This window comes from Somniosus microcephalus, unplaced genomic scaffold (genome assembly GCF_052327205.1).
Source record: "Somniosus microcephalus isolate GS21.2 unplaced genomic scaffold, FLI_Smic_1.0 unresolved_chr5, whole genome shotgun sequence".
Classification (NCBI taxonomy): Eukaryota; Metazoa; Chordata; class Chondrichthyes; order Squaliformes; family Somniosidae; genus Somniosus; species Somniosus microcephalus.
Window position 1 is genome coordinate 48881364 of NW_028225183.1, and position 20918 is coordinate 48902281.

General features: G+C 43.2%; 1 protein-coding gene across 1 annotated transcript in view; it reads left to right on the top strand.

Moving 5' to 3' along the window:
• LOC147088186 (Fc receptor-like protein 5) overlaps positions 1-20918 on the top strand; it is a 509517-nt gene that overhangs the window by 19594 nt on the left and 469005 nt on the right. The window contains exons 2-3 of the mRNA XM_085977795.1: positions 17315-17340; positions 17959-18009. Of these exons, the coding sequence (XP_085833921.1) occupies positions 17315-17340; positions 17959-18009 (77 nt within the window). The remainder of the gene's footprint in view (positions 1-17314; positions 17341-17958; positions 18010-20918) is intronic.

Sequence of the window (20918 nt, forward strand, 5' to 3'; positions counted from 1 at the left end):
TACAACCATCTCTCTGCAATGGCAATTACATCATCGCCATTTACATCTATTTGTGTCATTAATTCATCCACCTTGTTGCGAATGTGATGTGCATTTAGATAAAGTGCCTTCAGCTTTGGCTGTTTAATATTTTTCTGCATTTTGACCCTCTTTACTGTTGCCCTTTGTTTCTGCACCCTACTAGTTTTACTGACTTACTCTTCTATCTAGCACTTCCAGCTTTGTTTCTCTCTGTTCTGGGCCCACACATAGGATCCCTGCTCCCTGATGAAGTAGTTTAAATCCTTCCCAAAAGCACTCGCAAACCCCCCTGCGAGGATGTTGGTCCCTTTTCTGCCGAGGTGTAACCCGTCCAGCTTGCACAGGTCCCACCTTCCGCAGAATCAGTCCCAGTGCCTCAGGAATTAAAATCCCTCCCTCCTACACCATCTCTCCAGCCACGCATTCATCTGGACTTTTCTTCTATTCCTGCTTTCGCCAGCACGTGGCACTGGCAGTAATCCTGAGATTACTACATTTGACGACCTGCTTTTTAATTTATTTCCTAGCTCCCAATATTCGGCTTGCAGGACCTCGTCCCTCTTCCTACCTACGTCTATGGCACCGCTATGGACCACGACCTCTGGTTGTTGACCCTCCCCCTTCAGCATGTCCTACAGCCGCTCAGTGACATTCTTGACCCTGGTACCAGGGAGGCAACATACCATCCTGGAGTCACGTCTGCAGACACAGAAACGTCTATCTGTTCCCCTTACGATAGAATCCCCTATCACTATTCCTCTCCCACTCTTTTTCCTCCCCTCCTGTGCAGCTGAGCCACTCGTAGTGCCACAGACTTGGCTCTTGCTGCATTCCCCTGAGAAACCATCTCCCCCAGCAGTATCCAAAACGGAAGATCTGTTGGAGAGTGCAATGAGCCCAATGGCTCCTGCAATACATTCCCAGGTCTTTAGCTCTGTCTGGCAGTCACCCATTCCATTTCTGCCTGCGCACTGTTTACCTGCGGTGTGACCACCTCGTTAAACGTGCTATCCACGAAGATCTCAGATTCGCAGATGCACCACAGTGACTCCAGCCGCTGCTCCAGCTCCGAAATGCAGATATCGAGTAGCTGCAGCTGGAGACACTTCTTGCACATGTGTTCGCCAAGGACACAGAAATGGTCCCTGACTTCCCACATAGAACAGCAGGAGCACTCCACGCTGCCAAGCTGCCCTGCCATGCCCTTCCCTTCATTCACTCGCTTTACTTCCATTAAATAAAAGAATATTAAATACACTCGTGACCTTAATTCACTTTAAACAATACTTATTCTAAACTAGAGAGCTTACTGTTACTTTAACGACTGGACTGCAGAAATACTCACCAGCTCCTAGTTACCAATTAGCTGCTTCCCTTGCGATGACGTTATTTTAATCTCTGACGTCACTTTCGAATGTTGCCTTTTTAAGCCCGCTCTCCTTGCTGCTCCCATTCAGTCTGGGCCTCGAGCATCGAGCTTTATGTCCTCGCTCCTTCTTCTCCTGTTCCCTCACATGTCGGTCCACTCTCGCTGCTGCTCCGAAAAGCTTTGTCGGAATAAAGAAGGAAAGAGATGTATTGATGCCTGAAATATATTCAAATTCTTTATTTATTGATGTTCAATTTTCCTTCTCTTTCTATGCTGAGGTCACCCAATTAGTGGGATTTCTGAAAGTGATTAAGGAGACTGTAAATGGTTCGACTTAAAATGAATTGAAACACAATTCGTTTCTAATTACTACAATTCATTTGCTCCTTTAATATGCTACATTTCACCACATGACTGAAATATATACCTGCACTTTTTGTGGAGGATAATGTCCTTCAATTAACACAGTGCTGCAGCTCTCCCTCGTGCTCTGCATTTATTCATTCATCTTTCTCCTGGTTATATTGCCAATAATCTTCAATCGCTGCCCCCTGGTTACTGATCCTCCTTCCACTGGAAGCAGTTTCTCCATACCTACTCTACCAAAACCCTTGCTAGTTTCCAAAGGTCACTATTAAATCACTGATTAATCTTCTCTACTCAAAAGAGCACGAACCCAGCTTCTCTAATTTCTCCACTTGGCCGAAGTCACAAAGATTAAGAACATCCATTCAGATGCCTCTGTTGCCTCCCACACTTCCCGTGGTCAACAACCCAACCATCCCTTGAGGCTCTCCAACCTTCTAGTCCTGATCCTGTGTCATTGCCAGTTGTTCTCCTAGGTCAGCACATGCAATTTTCATGTTTAGTTTGCCCATGAAAACCATGTCCTCATCCCTTGATATTATGACCAGTAAAAAAACTGATCACCAACTTCCTTTCCGGACCCCAAACAGTTGAAATTGTGATGTGTCAGTCTGATTATGTTGTTTCCTCGCACCCCCCCCCCGCCGCAAAAGTAACATCACGCAGTTTAAAGCCACCTATTTCTCCCATTTGCTTTGCACGGTGTTTCAAATTACAGCCCTTATTTTTAGGAGATATTATGTGGAATATTAAATGTCTCTATATAATTTAAGTGACTGATTTCATATTTAATAACAACTAAATGCACGCGAGTAGTCTGTTACCGCACCTCTAATAGAGGTAGATTACAAATAATTGATTCATTAATCAGTTTATGTGTCTAAGAAATTTGACACAATATAGTTACATTCAGTATATTTAAACACATTCTATGTTCTCAAGCAATGATTTTACTGTGAGGGATAAACTTCCTATTTGACAGAGGTGGACATTTTCTGAGCTGAAACAATCGAGTTCCATGCTTAATATTTCTTCTCATTGTTAAAATCAGCCTGAAATATTTTCACATTATTTAATATTTGTTATTAAATGTTTCTTCCGTATCCAAGTTGATTACACCCCCATTATACCAATGAACATCTCGATAGAATGTATTCAGTGATGGTGAGTGAATCCCTAACAAGGGGGCAGGATATTAAAACTGGTTCCAGCTAATTTGGAGCGAAAACAAGAATTAATTTCTCACACAAATTGTAGTGTAATTCTGGAACTCTCTATACTTAGTGTCTGCCTACATTATGTGGTCAAGATCTGGAGCGGGAGTTGAACAAAACGGGCTAGAATGTCACCAATTCACTCACACTGAGAAATGTCACTAAATCACTGCACGGAAATCAGTCTGTATATTCTTCCTCTAAATGTGTTGGTATTCAAATAACTAATTCATATTTTCTCTTCTTCGTTTTTTTTGTGGCTCGGTGGATCTCTGCTCAAGGTTAGTGTCCTAAAATAATGAAATTGAGCATAAGAACATAAGAAATAGGAGCAGGAGTAGGCCAATTGGCCCCTCGAGCCTGCTCCGCCATTCAATAAGATCATGGCTGATCTGACCCTAACCGCCAATCCACTATGACAGGACTATCTCCTGAATCTAACAGCATTAGACACATGAAAACAGGAGCAGGATCAGGCTACACGGCCCCTGGGCCCGCTCCGCTACCCACAGGGCCATGACCTATCCGAACCTAGACTCATGTCCAAATTCCTGCCCGCTCCCCGTAACCCTTAATTCCCTTTTCTACTAGGAAACTGTCTATTTCTGTTTTAAATTTATGTAATGATGTAGCTTCGACAGCTTTTTGGGGCAGCATATTCCATGGACCTACCACCCTCTGAGTGAAGTAGTTCCTCCTCATCTCAGTTTTGAAAGAGCAGCCCCTTATTCTAAGACTATGCCTCTAGTTCTAGTTTCGCCCATCATCTGGAACATCCTCCCTGCATCCACCCGATCCAACCCCTTCATAATCTTATATGTTTCAATAAGATCGCCTCTCATTCTTCTGAACTCCAATGAGTAGAGTCCCAATCTACTCAACCTCTCCTCATATGTCCATCCCCTCATCCCCGGGATTAATCGAGTGAACCTTCTTTGTACTGACTCGAGAGCAAGTATGTCCTTTCTTAAGTATGGACACCAAAACTGTATGCAGTATTCCAGGTGCGGTCTCACCAATACCTTGTACAACTGAAGCAATACCTCCCTATTTTTATATTCTATCCCCCTAGCAATGAAAGCCAACATTCCATTGGCCTTCTTAATCACTTGCTGCACCTGCAGACTAACCTTTTGAGTTTCGTACACCAGGACCCCCAGATCCCTTTGTACTTCAGTACTTTCAAGTTTCTTGCCATTAAGATAATAACTTGCTCTACGATTTTTCCTGCCAAAGTGCATAACCTCACACTTTCCAGTATTGTATTCCATCTGCCAAATCTCTGCCCACTTACTTAGCCTGTCTATGTCCCCTTGCAGGTTTTTTATGTCCTCCTCACTCACTACTTTCCCTCCTATCTTAGTATCATCTGCAAACTTTGATGTGTTACACTCGGTCCCCTCCTCCAAATCGTTAATATAGATTGTAAAGAGTTGGGGACCCAGCACTGACCCCTGCGGAACACCACTGGTTACTGATTGCCAGTCTGAATATGAACCATTTATCCCAACTCTCTGCCTTCTGTTAGATAGCCAATCCTCTATCCATGCCAGAATATTACCCCCAATCCCGTGATTTTTTATCTTAAGCAATAATCTTTTGTGTGGCACCTTGTCAAATGCCTTTTGGAAGTCTAAATACACTACGTCCACTGGTTCCCATTTATCCACCCTACATCTTACTTCCTCAAAGAACTCCAGCAAATTTGTCAAACATGACTTCCCCTTCATAAAACCATGCTGACTTTGTCTTATTAAATTATGATTATCCAAATGTCCTGTTACTGTCTCCTTAATAATGGACTCCAAAATTTTACCTACCACAGATGTTAGGCTAACCGGTCTATAGTTTGCAGCCTTCTGTCTACTGCCCTTTTTAAATAAGGGTGTTACATTAGCAGTTTTCCAGTCTGCCGGGACCTTTGCTGAGTCCAGGGAGTTTTGGAAGATTATTACCAATGCATCCACAATCCCTACCGCCACTTCCCTCAAAACCCTGGGATGTAACCCATCAGGTCCAGGTGATTTATCCGCCTTGAGTCCCATTATTTTACCAAGTACTACTTCCTTAGTGATTTTAATCGTATTTAGCTCCTCCCCCCCTATAGCCCCCTGCTTGTCAAGTGTTGGGATATTCTTGGTGTCCTCTACTGTAAAGACTGATACAAAATATTCATTCAGTGTTTTTGCCATCTCCATATTTCCCACCATTAATTTCCCGGTCTCATCCTCTAAGGGACCAACATTTACTTTAGCCACCCTTTTTCTTTTTATATAACTATAAAAACTCTTTCTATCTGTCTTTATATTTTTTGCTAATTTACTTTCATAATGTATCTTCCCTTTCTTAATCAATCTTTTTGTTATTTTTTGCTGTCTTTTAAAGTTTTCCCAATCCTCTATCCTCCCACTAGATTTGGCTACCTTATATGCCCTTGTTTTTAGTCGAATACTATCCTTAATTTCTTTACTTAGCCACGGATGGCTGTATTTTCTTTTACACCCTTTTTTTCTCAGTGGAATATACTTTTTTTGGAATTTGTAAAATAACTCCTTAAATGTACACCACTGATCATGTATCGTCTTATCCTTTAACCTATTTTCCCAATCCACTTTACTCAATTCCACTCTCATACCTTCATAGTCTCCTTTATTCAAGCTTAGCACGCTTGTTTGAGATACAGCCTCCTCACCCTCTAACTGAATATGGAATTCAACCATGTTATGGTCACTCATTCCAAGGGGATCCTTTACTAGGACATTTTTAATTAATCCTGTCTCGTTACACAGGACCAGATCTAAGGTTGCTTGCCCCCTGGTTGGTTCAGTTACATACTGCTCAAGAAACCCATCCCTAATACACTCAATGAACTCATCCTCAAGGCAGCCCTGCCCAATTTGATTCGTCCAATTTATATGATAGTTAAAATCCCCCATAATTATAGATGTTCCCTTATTACAAGCCTCAACTATTTCCTGATTGATACTCCGTCCAACCGAGTTGCGACTGTTCGGAGGCCTATATACTACACCCACTAGTGTTTTTTTCCCCTTATTATTCCTTACCTCCACCCAAACTGTTTCATTATCCTGATCCTTTGACCCAATATCATTTCTCTGTATTAGTGATTCCTTCCTTTATTAACATAGCCACCCCACCTCCCCTTCCTTCCTGCCTGTCCTTCCTGATTGTTAAATAACCTGGTATGTTTAATTCCCAGGCATTGTCACCCTGCAGCCATGTTTCTGTAATGGCCACAAGATCATACCCATATGTAGCTATTTGTGCCTTTAACTCGTCTATTTTGTTACGAATGCTACGTGCATTCAGATAGAGAACTTTCAAATATGTTTTGTGACACTTAGTTCCTGCTATTGCCCTTTTTATTACTTTACCTTTTACTCCACACCTTCTACCCCTTCCTGACACGCTCTGGATTTTAATATCCCCACTGCTACCTAAGTCTATGACCTTCTCTGTTGTCATTTGTATTATTTGCTCTCTGGGAACCTCCGCCCCACTAGTTAGTTTAAAGCCCTCTCTACAGCCCTAGTTATATGATCCGCCAGGACTCTAGTCCCAGCACTGGCCAAGTGAAGCCCGTCCCAACGGAACAGCTCCCTCCTGTCCCAGTACTGGTGCCAGTGTCCCAGGAAGCAAAACCCATTTCTCCCACACCAGTCTTTGAGCCACGCATTTAACTCTCTTATTTTATTTGTCCTAGCCAAATTCGCTCGTGGCTCAGGTAGTTCTGCTTTTTAATTTGGCCCCTAGCTGCTCAAACTCCCTCAGCAGAACCTCCTTCCTTGTCCTATCTATGTCGTTGGTACCAACATGGACCACGACAACTGGATCCTCCCCCTCCCACTCCAAATTTCTGTCCAGCCCAGAGGAGATGTCCCTAACCCTGGCACCGGTTAGGCAACACAGCCTACGGGACTCTCGCTCTTGGCTGCAGAGAACTCTATCTATCCCCCTAATAATACTATCCCCTACCACTATAACATTTCTATTTACTCCCCCCTCTTGAATGGCCCCCCTCTCCACGGTGCTGTGGCCAGGTTGCTCATCCTCCCTGCAGCCCCTGCTTCCGTTGCCACAGGGAGTAAGAAGCTCGAACCTGTTGGACAAGAGCAAGGGCTGCGGCTCCTCCAACACTACCTTCTGGATCCCCGTACCTGCCTCACTCGTGGTCACACCGTCCAGTCCCTGACCATGGGCTACATCTGAATTAATTAACTTCATAGGGGTGGCCACCTCCTGAAACACAGTGTCCAGGTACTTCTCCCCCTCCCTGGTGTGTCGCAGTATCTGAAGCTCAGACTCCAGCTCATCAACACGGAGCTGGAGATCCTGTAGCAGCAGACACTTGTCACAGATGTAATCACCGTTAGCCTCAATGGGGTCTACCGGCTCCCACATCTCGCAACAGTAACACATCATCTGCTTCATTCTATGTAATTAATTATAATTTTTTTTATTTAATTAGATTAAATCAATCCCTCTAAATTACACCAGTTTAATGGTTAACCAACTGTCTCCCTTACAGCACAGACCCTAGAAAAAAACCGCCGAATTTAAGCTTGTAATAAAAAGAAATACTCACCAACCAATCCAACCAATCACCTACCTGCTTCCTGGTGACGTCACTCTTGAATTATTTTTTACCTCTCTCCTCTGCTGTTGATTTGGTACGCCTCTGGTCGCTGCCGCTGGTTTTTATGCCGGGTTATAGCTCCTCCTCCTGACCTCGCTGCTCACTCCTAGGTCCGATGCTGGTCTCGGGCCTCTGGTCGCTGCCGCTGGTTTTTATGCCGGGTTATAGCTCCTCCTCCTGACCTCGCTGCTCACTCCTAGGTCCGATGCTGGTCTCCGGCCTCTGGTCGCTGCCGCTGGTTTTTATGCCGGGTTATAGCTCCTCCTCCTGACCTCGCTGCTCACTCCTAGGTCCGATGCTGGTCTCGGGCCTCTGGTCGCTGCCGCTGGTTTTTATGCCGGGTTATAGCTCCTCCTCCTGACCTCGCTGCTCACTCCTAGGTCCGATGCTGGTCTCGGGCCTCTGGTCGCTGCCTAATGCTCAAGCTACTAAATACTTGAGTTGGCATTTATTTAAGTATAAATGATTGCTGTAACCATTAGTGACGTGATATTGATAACGTTAATACAGGTCTGCAGCACAGCAGCTGTCAGTACTCAGGTAATATGAGAGATGTCCCTGTTTGCTGTTGCTCTGGTCAGAGATACAAGGAAAACTACATTAAATGAAGGAGGGAAACAACTAGATTCAATTTAAGTAGAATAAATGGTGAGGGAGAAGCTAATGAGATCAAACATAGACAACTGGCCAAAACTCAAGGGATTCCATCAGAGGCAGTTAAAATAAGTAGGAAAGGACATTGCTGATGCGTTAGCCATGATCTTCCAAAAATCTCTCTATTGAGGAATTGTCCCATTGGATTGGAAAACTGCCAGAGGCAATGCATTCATTAAGAGAGAAGGAGAGATCAACTCGGAAATTATCGGCCCGTTAGTCTGACGTCAGTTGTGGGGAATGAACTATGATCTATTATTTGGGACAGAGTGACTGAGCAATTGGGCAGATATTAACTGATTCAAAAATTCCAGCATGTCTATCGAAACTCGTTGGTCTTTTTGAGGTGCCACTTAGCGTGGTAGATAAAAAAACTGTCTGTGGATTTTATTTATAAGTACCTTCAGATGGAATTCGACTAGCTTGTGCATGCGATAGAAGGCAATTTATTGACTTGGATAGGAAAATCCACCACACTGTGGAAGGCTCAGCTGCACAGGCGGGAGGAGGAGAGGGAGAACAATAGTAATAGGGGATCAATAATTAGCGGAGCAGACAGGCGTTTCCAGGGTCAAGGATGTCACTGTCGGGCCGCAGGTCATTCTGCGGGGGGAGGGTGAACAGCCATAGATTGTGGTCCTTATCAGTAGCAACGTCATAGGTCGGATGAGGGATGAGATCCTGCAGGCAGAGTTTAGGGAGCATGGAAAGAGTTTAAAAAGCAAGACCTCCAATGTAGTAATCTCCGGATTTCTACCAGTGCCACGTGCTAGTGAGTTCAGAAATAGGAAGATAGTGCAGATGAATGCGTGGCTGGAGGTGGGAGCACTTTAAACTCCCGAGGAATTGGAACCGTTTCTGGTGGAGGTCGGGCATCCACAAGCCAGGCGGGTTGAACCTCAATGGGAATGGTTCCAATATCCTCGCGGCAAGGTTTGCTGGTGCTGTTGGCGAGGACTTAAAATAGCTTGGCAGGGGGATGGGAACCTAATTATAGAATCATTAGGGAGGGAAGAAAAACTGGTATTGGAAAACAAAAACGTAGAAAGTAAATTGGAAGGTCAGAGGAATAAAGGGCTAGATATTAGTCAACAAGGAGGTTAGCCTGTACTAAATGGTATATACTGCAATGCAAGGAGTGCAGCAAAGAAGGCAAATGAACTGAGGGCAGAGGTAGATATATGGGACTATGATATTATAGCTATTACAGAAACGTGGCTGAATGTGGGGAAGGTATGGCAGCTTAACATTCCTGGTTACTGGAATTTCAGACGGGATAGGGAGGGGGGTAAACAGGGAGGGGGGAACCGCGATATTAATTAAAGAAACTATTACAGCCGTGAGGAGGGACGATATGTTGGAGGGATCATCAAACGAGGCCATATGGGTCGAATTGAGAAACAAATAAGGGGCGATCACACTGCAGGGAATATATTACAGACCTCCAAACAGTGAGAGGGAGGTAGAAGAACAAATACATAGGCAGATTCCTGCGAAGTGCAAGAACTATAGGGCAGTAATAGTAGGGGATTTGAACTACTTCAATATTAACTGGGATAAATTAGTGTGAAGGGTATAGAGGGTGTGAAATTCTTAAATGCATCCAGGAGAATTTTTTAGCCAGTATGTACCAAGCTGAAGTGCTAGTGACCATAACTCTGATAGATTTAAGGTAGTTATGAAAAAGGACAAGTATAGACCAGGAACAAAAATTCTAAATTTTGGAAAAGCAAATTTTGCTAAACTCAGAGGGGATTTAGCCATAGTGGACTGGAAACAGCTACTGGAACGGAAATCACTGTCAGAGCAATGCGAGGCATTCAAGGAGGAGATACTGAGGGACAAGACCAAGATATGCCCTTAAAGGAAAATGGTGGGACTAACAAATCTAGAGTACCCTGGATGTCTAGAGACATACGGGATAGGATAATAAAAAAGGGAGGTGTATGACAGATACCAAGGGCTAAATACTCCAGAAACTTTGGAGGAGTACAGAAAGTGCAGGGGTGCAATGAAGAATTATATTAGGAAAGCAAAGTGAGAGCATGAAAAATTATTGGCAATTAAAGTCAAGGAAAACCCAAAGATGAATTATAAATATATTAAGTGTAAGAGGATAACCAAAGAAAGGATAGGGCATATTAGAGACCATACGGTTAATCTGTGTGTGGAGGTGGGAGACATCGGTAGGGTTTTAATGAATACATTGCATCTGTTTTCAAACAGGTGAGGGGCGAAGCAGACATTGCTTTCAGGGGGGAGGAGTGGGAAATATTAGATGAAATAAACATAGTGAGAGAGGAAGTATTAAGAGGTTTAGCAGCTTTAACAGTGGTTAAATGTACAGGCCCAGATGAAATGTATCCCAGGCTGCTAAGCGAAGCAAAATAGGAAATGGCAGAGGCCCCGACCAACATTTTTCAATCCTTTCTCGCTTCAGGTGTAGTGCCAGAGGACTAGAGGACTGCTAATGTGGTGTATTTGTTTAAAAAGGATGAAAAGAATACATCGAGTATAACAGACCTGTCAGGCTAACCTGCATGGTGGGTAAATTATTGGAAAGAATTCTGATAGACAGGATATATCTTCACGTAGAAAGACACGGATTAATCAAGCATAATCCGCATGGACTTCTTAAGGGATGGTCATGTCTGACGAATTTGATTGAATTTTTTGAGTAGGTAACAAGAAGATAGATGCGTTTGCTTTAGTTTATATGGACTTTAGCAACGCTTTTGATAAACATCCCCATGGCAGACTGGTCACGAATTAAATAGCCCATGGGATCCAAGGCAAATTGTCCAGTTGGATTAAAAAATGGCTCGGAGACAGTGAGCAGATTTTAATGGTTGCTGGATGTTTTTGTGAATGGAAGGTTGTTTCCAGTGCGGTTCTACAGGGCTCAGTAATAGGTCCCTTGTTTTTTGTGGTGTATATCAATGATCTTGACTTGAATATAGGGGTTCTGATTAAAAAGTTTGCAGATGATACTAAAATCGACTTTTTTGGTTGATACTGAAGAAGGAAGCTGTAGACTGTAGGAAGTTATCAATAAATTTTCAGATGGGCAGAACAGTGGCAAATGTAATTTAATCCGGAAAAGTGTGAGTGCATTTGGGGAGGGATAACACCGAAGGTGAATACACATTAAATGATAGGACACTGAATAGTGTAGATGAACAGAGGGACCTTCGACTGCAGGCTAATTAGATAAGGTGGTTAAGAAGGCTTACGAAATGCTTACCTTTATTATCCATGGCACAGTTTACAAGAACACGGGGTTATGATTCAACTGTATAAAACACAAGTTAGGCCTCAGCTAGAGTACTGCGTGCAGTTCTGTTCACTACATTACTGGAATGATGTGATTGCACTAGAGAAGGTACAAATGACATTTACAAGGATGTTGCCGGGAGTAGAGAATCTTAGCTATGAGGAAAGACTGAATAGGCTGGGTGTGTTTTCATTGGAACAGAGGAATCTGAGGGGAGACCATATTGAGGTGTATAAAATAGATAAAGTAGATAGAAAGCACATATTTCCATTAGCAGATGAGACAAATACTTGGTGGCACAAATTTAAAGTAATTGGGAGAAAATTTAGAGGAGATTTCAGGGGAGATTTCTTCACCCAGAGGTTTGCGGGCGTCTGCAACTCATTGCCTGGAAGGGTGGAAGAGGCAGGAACCATAACCACATTTAAAAAGTACTTGGATGTGCAATTGGGATGCTCTAACCTGCAGGGCACGGACCAAGAGCTGGGAACTAGCATTAGGCTGGATAGCTCTTTCTTGGCCAACCCGGGCACGATGGGACGAAATGGCCTCCTTCCATGCTGTAACTTTCTATGATTCAATGATTCTATGAAATGGTAATTTTTTTGGAGACAGATGGTAGGGATAATGTGTCTGTACTCACATTGGCAGAATGTGCCTAATGTTATCCCCAGGGATCTAAAATGGGACCTCAGCTTTTCGCTATATTTATAACTGACTTTGATGGAGGAATAGGGAGCCGTATATTTAAGTTTGCAGGCGAAAATACGTTACGTGACAGAGGAAATTATACACACGTGAGCAGTAAGTTCTAAATGGATATTGATAGATTGGGTGAGGGGGTAAACTGTAGCAGAGGGAATTTAACGTGAAAAGGTGGGAGGTCTTCCAATTTGGACGTGAAAACAAGATTCTTGATTTTTTAATTGGTGAAAAGCTGGGAAAAGTAGAGGATCGGAGAGATTTAAGGTTCAAAGTACAGAAATGACTAAAATCTAGTGGACAGGTAGGAACATAATTAAAAACAGAGTTCACAAAATAGCGATGAAACATACAATACGAAAGACCATGTGGTTGATTCAAAAATTACACGTGTGGTTCATAATGAAGAGGAAAGCTGCAGACTGCAGGAAACATAAATGGACTGGTCAGGTGGGCAGAAGAGTGACTAATGGAATTCAACCTGGAGAAGTGTGAGGTGATGCATTTTGGGAGGACTAACAAGGCAATGGAATAGAATAGAAGTGGTCGGACACTGAGAGGTGCAGAAGATCAGAGGGAACTTGGAGTGCATGTCTACAAATCCCTAAATTCCTAAAAACCCTAAAAATCCCTATAAACCCAAGAAATCATTGTGGACTTCAGGAAGTCTAAAGGCGGAAGTCACACCCCCATCCACATCCATCGGGCTGTGGTGGAAAGGGTGGACAGCTTTAAGTTCCTCGGAGTCCACATCATGGAAGACCTGTCCTGGTCCCTCAATGCCTCCTCTCTGGTGAAGAAGGCCCAGCAGCGCCTATATTTCCTAAGGAGGCTGAAGGGATGTAACCTGTCACCCCTGATCCTCTCTAACTTTTACCGCTGCACAATAGAGAGCATCCTGACGAACTGTATCACAGTATGGTATGACAGCTGTAGCTACTATGACCGGAAAGCCCTGCAGCGGGTAGTCAAAACTGCCCAACGCATTACCGGCACCCGGCTACCGACCATAGAGCACATATACCAGAAACGCTGTTTACGGAGGTCACGGGCCATCATCAAAGACCCTACTCACCCCAGCCACAGTCTGTTCGCCCTCCTGCCATCTGGGAGATGCTACAGGTGCATTCGCACCCGAACGACCAGATTTAGGAACAGCTTCTTTCCCAGGGCTGTCATCCTACTGAACTCCACAAATAAACTCTAAAGCATGCACATCTGCCAATGTACTTTAATATGTTTATGTTAATGTATTACAATCCAAATGAATGTTGAATGTTCAAATGTCTTAATCTAAATGTACACTGTCGGGAGCCGCAAGCCTACATGTCGTTGTACTGCACTTGTGCACTAACAATGTCAATAAAGTTGATTATTATTATTATTATATGGTGGTGAAGAAGGCATATAAGATAGTTTCCGTTATTAGCCAAGGCATATAATATAAAAGCAGAGATGTCTTGCTGGAAAGAATAAAACACTATTTAGGCCGCAGCTGGAATACTGCATACTGTTCTGGTCATCCCATTACAGGAAGGATGTGTTTGCTCTAGAGGTGGTGTAGATGAGAATTACGAGGATGTTGCCTGGGCTGGGTAATCTTAGCTATAAGGGAAGAGTGGATAGGCTGGCGTTGTTTTCGTTGGAACAGAGGAGGCTGAGGGGAGACCAAATTTTGGTGAATAAAATAATGAGGGTTCTAGAACAAGTGGATAGGAAGGACCTAATTCCCTTCGCCCAAGAGTCAATAACCAGTGGCATAGATTTAAATTAATTGGACTGAGGTTTAGAGGGATTTTATCTCTCACCCACAAGTCGGTTTGGAATAATCAATTGAAAATTTCAGAACTAAGATTGATAGATTTTTTAAAGCAAGTTTAATAAGTGTTATAAACCAAGGCAGTTGGATGAGGATTGGAAACAGGTCAGCAATGATCGAATTGAATGACGAAACCGGCTCGAGGGTCTCAATGGCCTAGTTCGGTTCCTATTTTTCTATACCCTTACACTGATCTGTGTTAAAAAAGTGCGCACTGCTCCAGGTGGAATATATATCTTGCTTTGGTTGAAAGTGGGTCACCTCACTCTCCCCTCACACTTAACAGAATCGACCAGAGATTTGCCGACTCACTTAATCTAGCAATTTCCCTTCGCAATATTCTGCTGCTATCTACAGAATTTACAGTGTCGTCAGTTAACATGGATATACAGAACTCTATTCATTCCTGTAACTCATAGATTAATGCAGTGAAAGCATAAGGCCATCTTACAGAATCTGGGGAAACCACTTGTCATATCCTGCTAATTAGATTACGGTCCAGTATCCTTGTTCTCTCTCTCCTAAGTTCTAATCACTTCGCTACAAACGTCAAAAGGTTGTATCCAGTTCCATGTGATTTACCGGACAAATACTCTACTTAATGTCACGATTACTGAATTTGATCACACAAGTGTATCATTTTGTTAGCAACCCATATACTAACATGTGGCATGAGCCAGACATGACTGCAAGAGGTCAAGGATCAATATGTCACCAGTCCCATACCCCTTTTACTGATACTTTTCTTTATTTCTCTCTTCTGTATTTATTGAACCGACATTGTCCAAAAACATCACTACTCCACTAGCTTTCCAATCCCGTGCATTTCTACAATTGAATTATTCGTGAACAAGTCCACAGTGACCCTCTGTGCCTCTCCTGGCATTCCCCGAAAGGGACATCGAAAGCTCTGTCAATCGTTTCATGCGAGCAGCAACACCAACTCCCGCTACTTCTCTGTTGCTGATCTTCACACCATCCCTCTTGCTGAGGCCTAATCTCACAAAATACTTATTCGTCCCATTCAAGTAATCCTCCACTATCCCTTTAGACTCTTCAATGGATCAACCAGCGCACCTATCAATTTCCATCCAGTATGATGGTTCATTATATATATACATTTATATATATAAAGATACATATAATATGAGAAGTGTGTGGTGGAAGGATCCAAGTGGAACAAGCAATATACGTGTAATTAGAATGGCTGAGTATGCTGGGGTTATTTTCTTTGGAACTGAGGATGCTGAGGGGAGATTTGAATAAGGTATATAAAATGATGAGGGTCCTGAATTGAGTGGATAGGAAGGATTTATTTCCCTTTGCAGAGTGGTCAATAAACAGGAGGCATAGATTTAAAGTAATTGTAGAAGGATTGGAAGGGAGTTGAGGAGAAATGTTTCACCCAGAGGGTGCTGGGGCTCTGGAACTCACTGCCTGAAAGGGTGGTAGAGGCAGAAACCCTCGTCACATTTTAAAAGTACTTGGCTATTCATTTAAAGTTCCATAACCTACAAGGCTATGGACCAAGAGGTGGAAATTGTGATACGGCTAGATGGCTAGATAACGGTAGACACAGACACGATGGGTCTAATGGCGTCCTTCTGTGCCATAAATTTTAAAGATGATCTGATTCTAGGAAAGCAAAGTAAACCCTGGGATTCATTTCTAGAGGCCGATAATTGGAAAGCAGGGAAGTTACCCTTGTACAGAACCAGGGTCAGACCACACTTGGAGAACAGTGCAGAGTCCAGGTCTCCATATTATAAAATGGATATCGAAGCACTGGAGAAGTTGCAATGTATATTGACAAGGAGTATAATAGAACTGAAATGCTGTTACTATCAGGAAAGATTGACCAGGTTTGCGCTCTTTTCTCTAGAAAATGGAGGCATGGAGATGGGATCTGATAGAGATCTTTAAGTTTATGAAAAGTTTTGACAGGGCAGACGTAGAAAAGATGATTCCACTTGCAGAGGAGACCAGAAAGAAGTTCCATAAATATAAGATTGACACTAATGTAGCTAATGGGGAATTAAGGAGAAACTCTTTACCCAGAGAGTGGTGGGAATGTGAAACTCGCTACCACAGGAAGTGTTGAGGTGAAACGCATGGATGCATTTAATTAAAGGGGAGCTGGATAATCACATAAGAAGGAAAGGACTAGAAGGATATATTGATGGTTTAGATGAAGTAGGGGTGATGCAGGCTCGTGTGGATCATAAACACCGGCACTGACGTTCTGGCATTTACTGAGCTCACAGTGGCAACATCTTGAACCTTCCTGGACCCTACTTACAGGATTGTACATTCCACCACCTACCCCACCAGAACCACAGTGGTAGCACTGTGATCCCAGTCAGTAGATCTCACCATTGACTCTACTCTCGCTCCTCTGTTAGCTTCTCTTCCATTCACTTCCTCTCCATGATCTTCTCTCCGGGTCTCTCCTTAACTCACAGTTTTCGACCGAACCGCAGTCCCATCATGGTATCATATCACAATCTATTTTCTCCTTGGATCCCAAAGCCTCTTGTTGAGTGACTCCTGGCCCTCAGTGGTTTCAATTTCCATGGCAGCTTCACTAAACCAACCATCTGATATTGCTGCCCGACTGTGCTTCCTAAACTTCTCCCTCCAGATAAGCTCTGCTCCCCAGATTCAGGACTGGCGCCCCTCCCCCCAACCCGCCCCCACTACCTCTGTGTGCCAGCTATCTTAGGTTACCTCTCTATCCCTATGGTCATCCGTTCCGCTGCTTCTGCTGTTTGAGCTACCTCCCCTTAGCCCGCTCCCCCTGCCCTGGTCTTGAATTGCATGTCATTTCTCTCCTATCTCTCATGCACCCTCTGTTCTCGTCATGTGCAAAAGCCCCATCTACTGCATCCTTGACACAAGAGAACACTGAGACTTCCCTACTCTTCCGAACGTGCCATGTGTTATTTACCTTTCATCGGGGAGGGCCAAAAGTACTTTGGTTTAACGACTCATCCAAGGGATGGTATAACACACAGTGCAGCACTCCATCAATACTGCACTGGGAGTGCCGGCCCAGATTATGAGCTCAAATGTTTGGAATGATGCTGGAACCCATAATCGTCTGTCCTCAGAGATGTGAGAGTGATAAACACTGAGCCAAAGCAAACACATATCTTGTCTTTTAAAACACTGAATTTCGCTTTTCACAAAGAGTGAGAATACAGAGATGTCTCCACAATCGCTTTTATCTGTTATCCAGCAATTTGGTTGCAACATTCGATACCGGTAAAGTTGCATACGCGCCATCTGTCGGCGAGCAACTCCAATTCAAATTCAGCTTACTAATTTAAATCCCTTTTATATTTCGGTTGATCACACAATCACAGAATCATGAAGATTTATAGCACAGAAGGAAGCAATTTGGCCCAGCGTGCCTGTGTCGGTTCTTTGAAAGAGCTGTCGATTTCAGTCCTACTCTTCAACGTTTCCCTTAATCCTGCAAATCAGTCAGCTTCAAGTACTTGTACAATTCCCTTTCCAGAGTTCCTATGGGATCTGATTCCACAACCCTTTCAGATAGTACGTTGCAGACCTTAGACTTGTCCTCCTTTCAGCTCTCGCTCTACTTTTATCTCCCTTATCCAGTCTCGCTAATTCCCCCTCGTTCTATGGCTCAATGCTTCTCGCAGCCCTTCTCTCTCTGTTTCTCTTCCACTCCTGTTAGTCATCTTTCTGCCTCATTCTCTTTCTGTTGTGCGCTCTTTTCCACGTCTTTTGCGAATCCCTTTAATATGTTCATTTTTCCTACCTCTCTCTGGATGCTTTCTTTCGCTTTGTCGCTCTCTCTGTCTCTCTCAACCTGTGCCTGTCTATCTCTGTCTCTATCTCACTCCCTCTCTTTAGGAAGGTGGTTAGAATCTCATTGCAGCATGACTGTGACGGTTACTATAGCAGGTGAGTGACAGGAAGCAGAAGATTTGTGTAAGTTTTTTTCAAGCTCTTGGTATTTTTATAAAATCATGTAACAAAATGAATGGTTTAATATTCAGAGAGAGGAATAAAACCGAATGGGTTTTGATATTATTGCTCCACTCTAGACCAAATCCCTGTAACACTGGTCCCTGCATGCACTCGCTTTGAATCTATTACCGGCAAACGGTGTTACTGTAATAATGGGTGAAAATCGTCACGGGCGGTAGCTAAAAACGGGCGAAAGGGAATCGGCCACCGTTTCACAACCACCCAATTTCTGATTCCATTGTAGGCAATGGGGACGGAAACCCGGTGATGTGTAAAACTAATTTGTATTGAGCTAGCGCCTGTTTTGGACTACTGTACAGAACGAATTTTTACTCCATTGTGTCGGAATTTTGTGAATTCAACCCCGCCGAATAAACATGAGCTCACTGCCCATGGCGACACTTGGATGGTAAATTTAACTGCATCCTCCAGCCGGGAAAGTGCTGGATGGGGATCCGCCTCTCCTTTTACTCTCCGCCCAATTATAGCCCCTATTGACGTGAATGGAGCGTAATATGGTGCTAGTTTACAATTGCCCCTGTAACTCAGTACTGTGGGAATGTTTTGTGATGGAGCTGAGAGGCCCAATAATTTGTGATGTGAAGATCAGACCTTCTGACAGGGGAACTGCACGCTGCCTGTTACCATCACACAATCTAAGTCCCAACTTTGCTCCCTAAATCTCTGAAGCTACCACAGCGAAATATATAATGTCAAATGTCTTCACCCTGCCAGAATTTTAACACCACTGAGTATATATTCACCTTATGAGGTACCGCCAGACAGGCTGGCCTTGTCAGATTACGGATTCTCAGTCAGATAACCGAAACTGCATAACAAGATTGTAAAAATCATCCTTATATGCAAAATATTTTAAGTTAAGTATATTTTAGGTTTCCAAATCCCTAAATGGATTGCGTTTCGACTACACCTCGAACACCCGCGACCTCCATCATCATAAACGACGATGGCAATAGTTGCATGAGAAATGCATCATCTCCTAGTTCCACCTTCAAGTCTTACACCATACTGACTTGGAAATATATCTGGCGAACCTTCATCGTCGACGGCTTAAAGTCCTGGAAGTCTGTACCGAACAGCATTGTGGGACCACAGGTATGTTCAAGAAGAATGCTGATCACCACCTTCTGAAGGGCAACTGGGGTTGGCCACTAAATGCCGGCCTTGCCACCGATGCCCACATCCTAGAGCCCAGCAACACTGAAATACTTTATGAGAAATGAAAACCCACAGGCTTTATGGGAGTTGTACGCTCCTTTTAAAGAGTTTATGGCTCGACTAAATTAGCAGAAATGTGAATTTCAAACCAACCCTTCTTCTTCTGGTATCACAGAGTGACATTTCAGCGATAAGCCCAGGTTTTGGAACGAGATCCCCAGCTGATTTATTTTCTTTCCACTTCTGTTTGAATCAATTCCCCTCTTGTAGAATCTCAATCGCCCTGGGAATATTGCAACTTAACATGTCACAATCATTATTGAGTTATCAAACTTTCACAGCAAAAGATGCGCTAACAGCAAAAAATATTTTAAAGCAGAAGAGCGCACAGTGATATATTTTGGTAGGAAGAATGAGGAGAGGCAATAGAAGATAAAGCGTAAAATCTTAAAAGGGTGGATGAACAGAGAGACCTGGGCATATATGTGCACAATTCGTTGAAGGTGGCAGGGTAGTTTGGTAAAGCGGTTAAAAAACATACGGGATCCTGAACTTCATAAATAGGGACATGGAGTACAAAAGTAAGGAAGTTATGATGAACCTTTCTAAAACACTGGTTCGTCCTCAACTGGAGTATTGCGTCCAAATACTGGCACCACACTTTAGGAAGGATGTGAAGGCCTTAGCGAAGGAGCAGAAAAGATTTACGAGAATGATTCCCGGGATGAATGACATCAGTTACATGGATAGACTGGAAAAGCTGGAGTTGTTCACCTTAGAGCAGAGAAGGTTGAGAGGAGATTTGATTTACATAGGGTTACATAGGTTTACGTCGGATTTACGGCAAAGAAACACAGCCATTCAGCCCAACCAGTCCATGCCTGCGTTTATGCTCCACTCGAGACTCCTTCCATGTTACCTCTTCTAAATCTATCAGCATAACCCTCTATTCCCTTCCCCCTCGTATATTTTCTAGCCTCCCGTAAAATTCAGCTGTAATTTGCGCTTCAACCACCCCCTGTCGTAGCGAGGTCCAGAATCTAAGCACTCTTTTGTTAAAGAAGTTTCTCCTGAATTCCCTATTACATTTCTTGGTGACTATCTTATATTGATGACCTCTAGTTATGCGCTTCCCAGAAGTGGAAACTTTCTCTCTGTAACCAGTCTATCAAAACCTTTCATAATTTTAAAGACCTCTATTAGTTCATCCCTCAGCCTCCTTTTTTGAAGAGAAAAGAGACACAGACTGTTCAAATGTTCCTGATATGTATTCCCTCGCATTCCTGGTATCATCCCTGCAAGTTCTTTGGTCGATTAGTGTCGTGAAGATATGAGTGACAGTCATTCACTTGCTTGAGCAGCCTTGTTGATAGCCATTTACTTTATTTTTTCTCAGATGATGTTACTGCAGATACATATTCTGTCGAAAGGGGCAAGAGAGAGACTACATTGTAAAAAGACGAAATTTAAGATGCCATCTACATGTGACGTTATTTCTACTGCATTGTTTGAAAGTGCACCAAATCGGAACGACTTACTTTTAATATCAAACGTGGATATAAAACATCTCTATAACTCTTGCTATCAATAGTCTTCTATGTGCGTGTGTGTGAAAGAGAGGCAGAGAGTGTCATTTTCTCTAATGATTCACATCCATAACGATA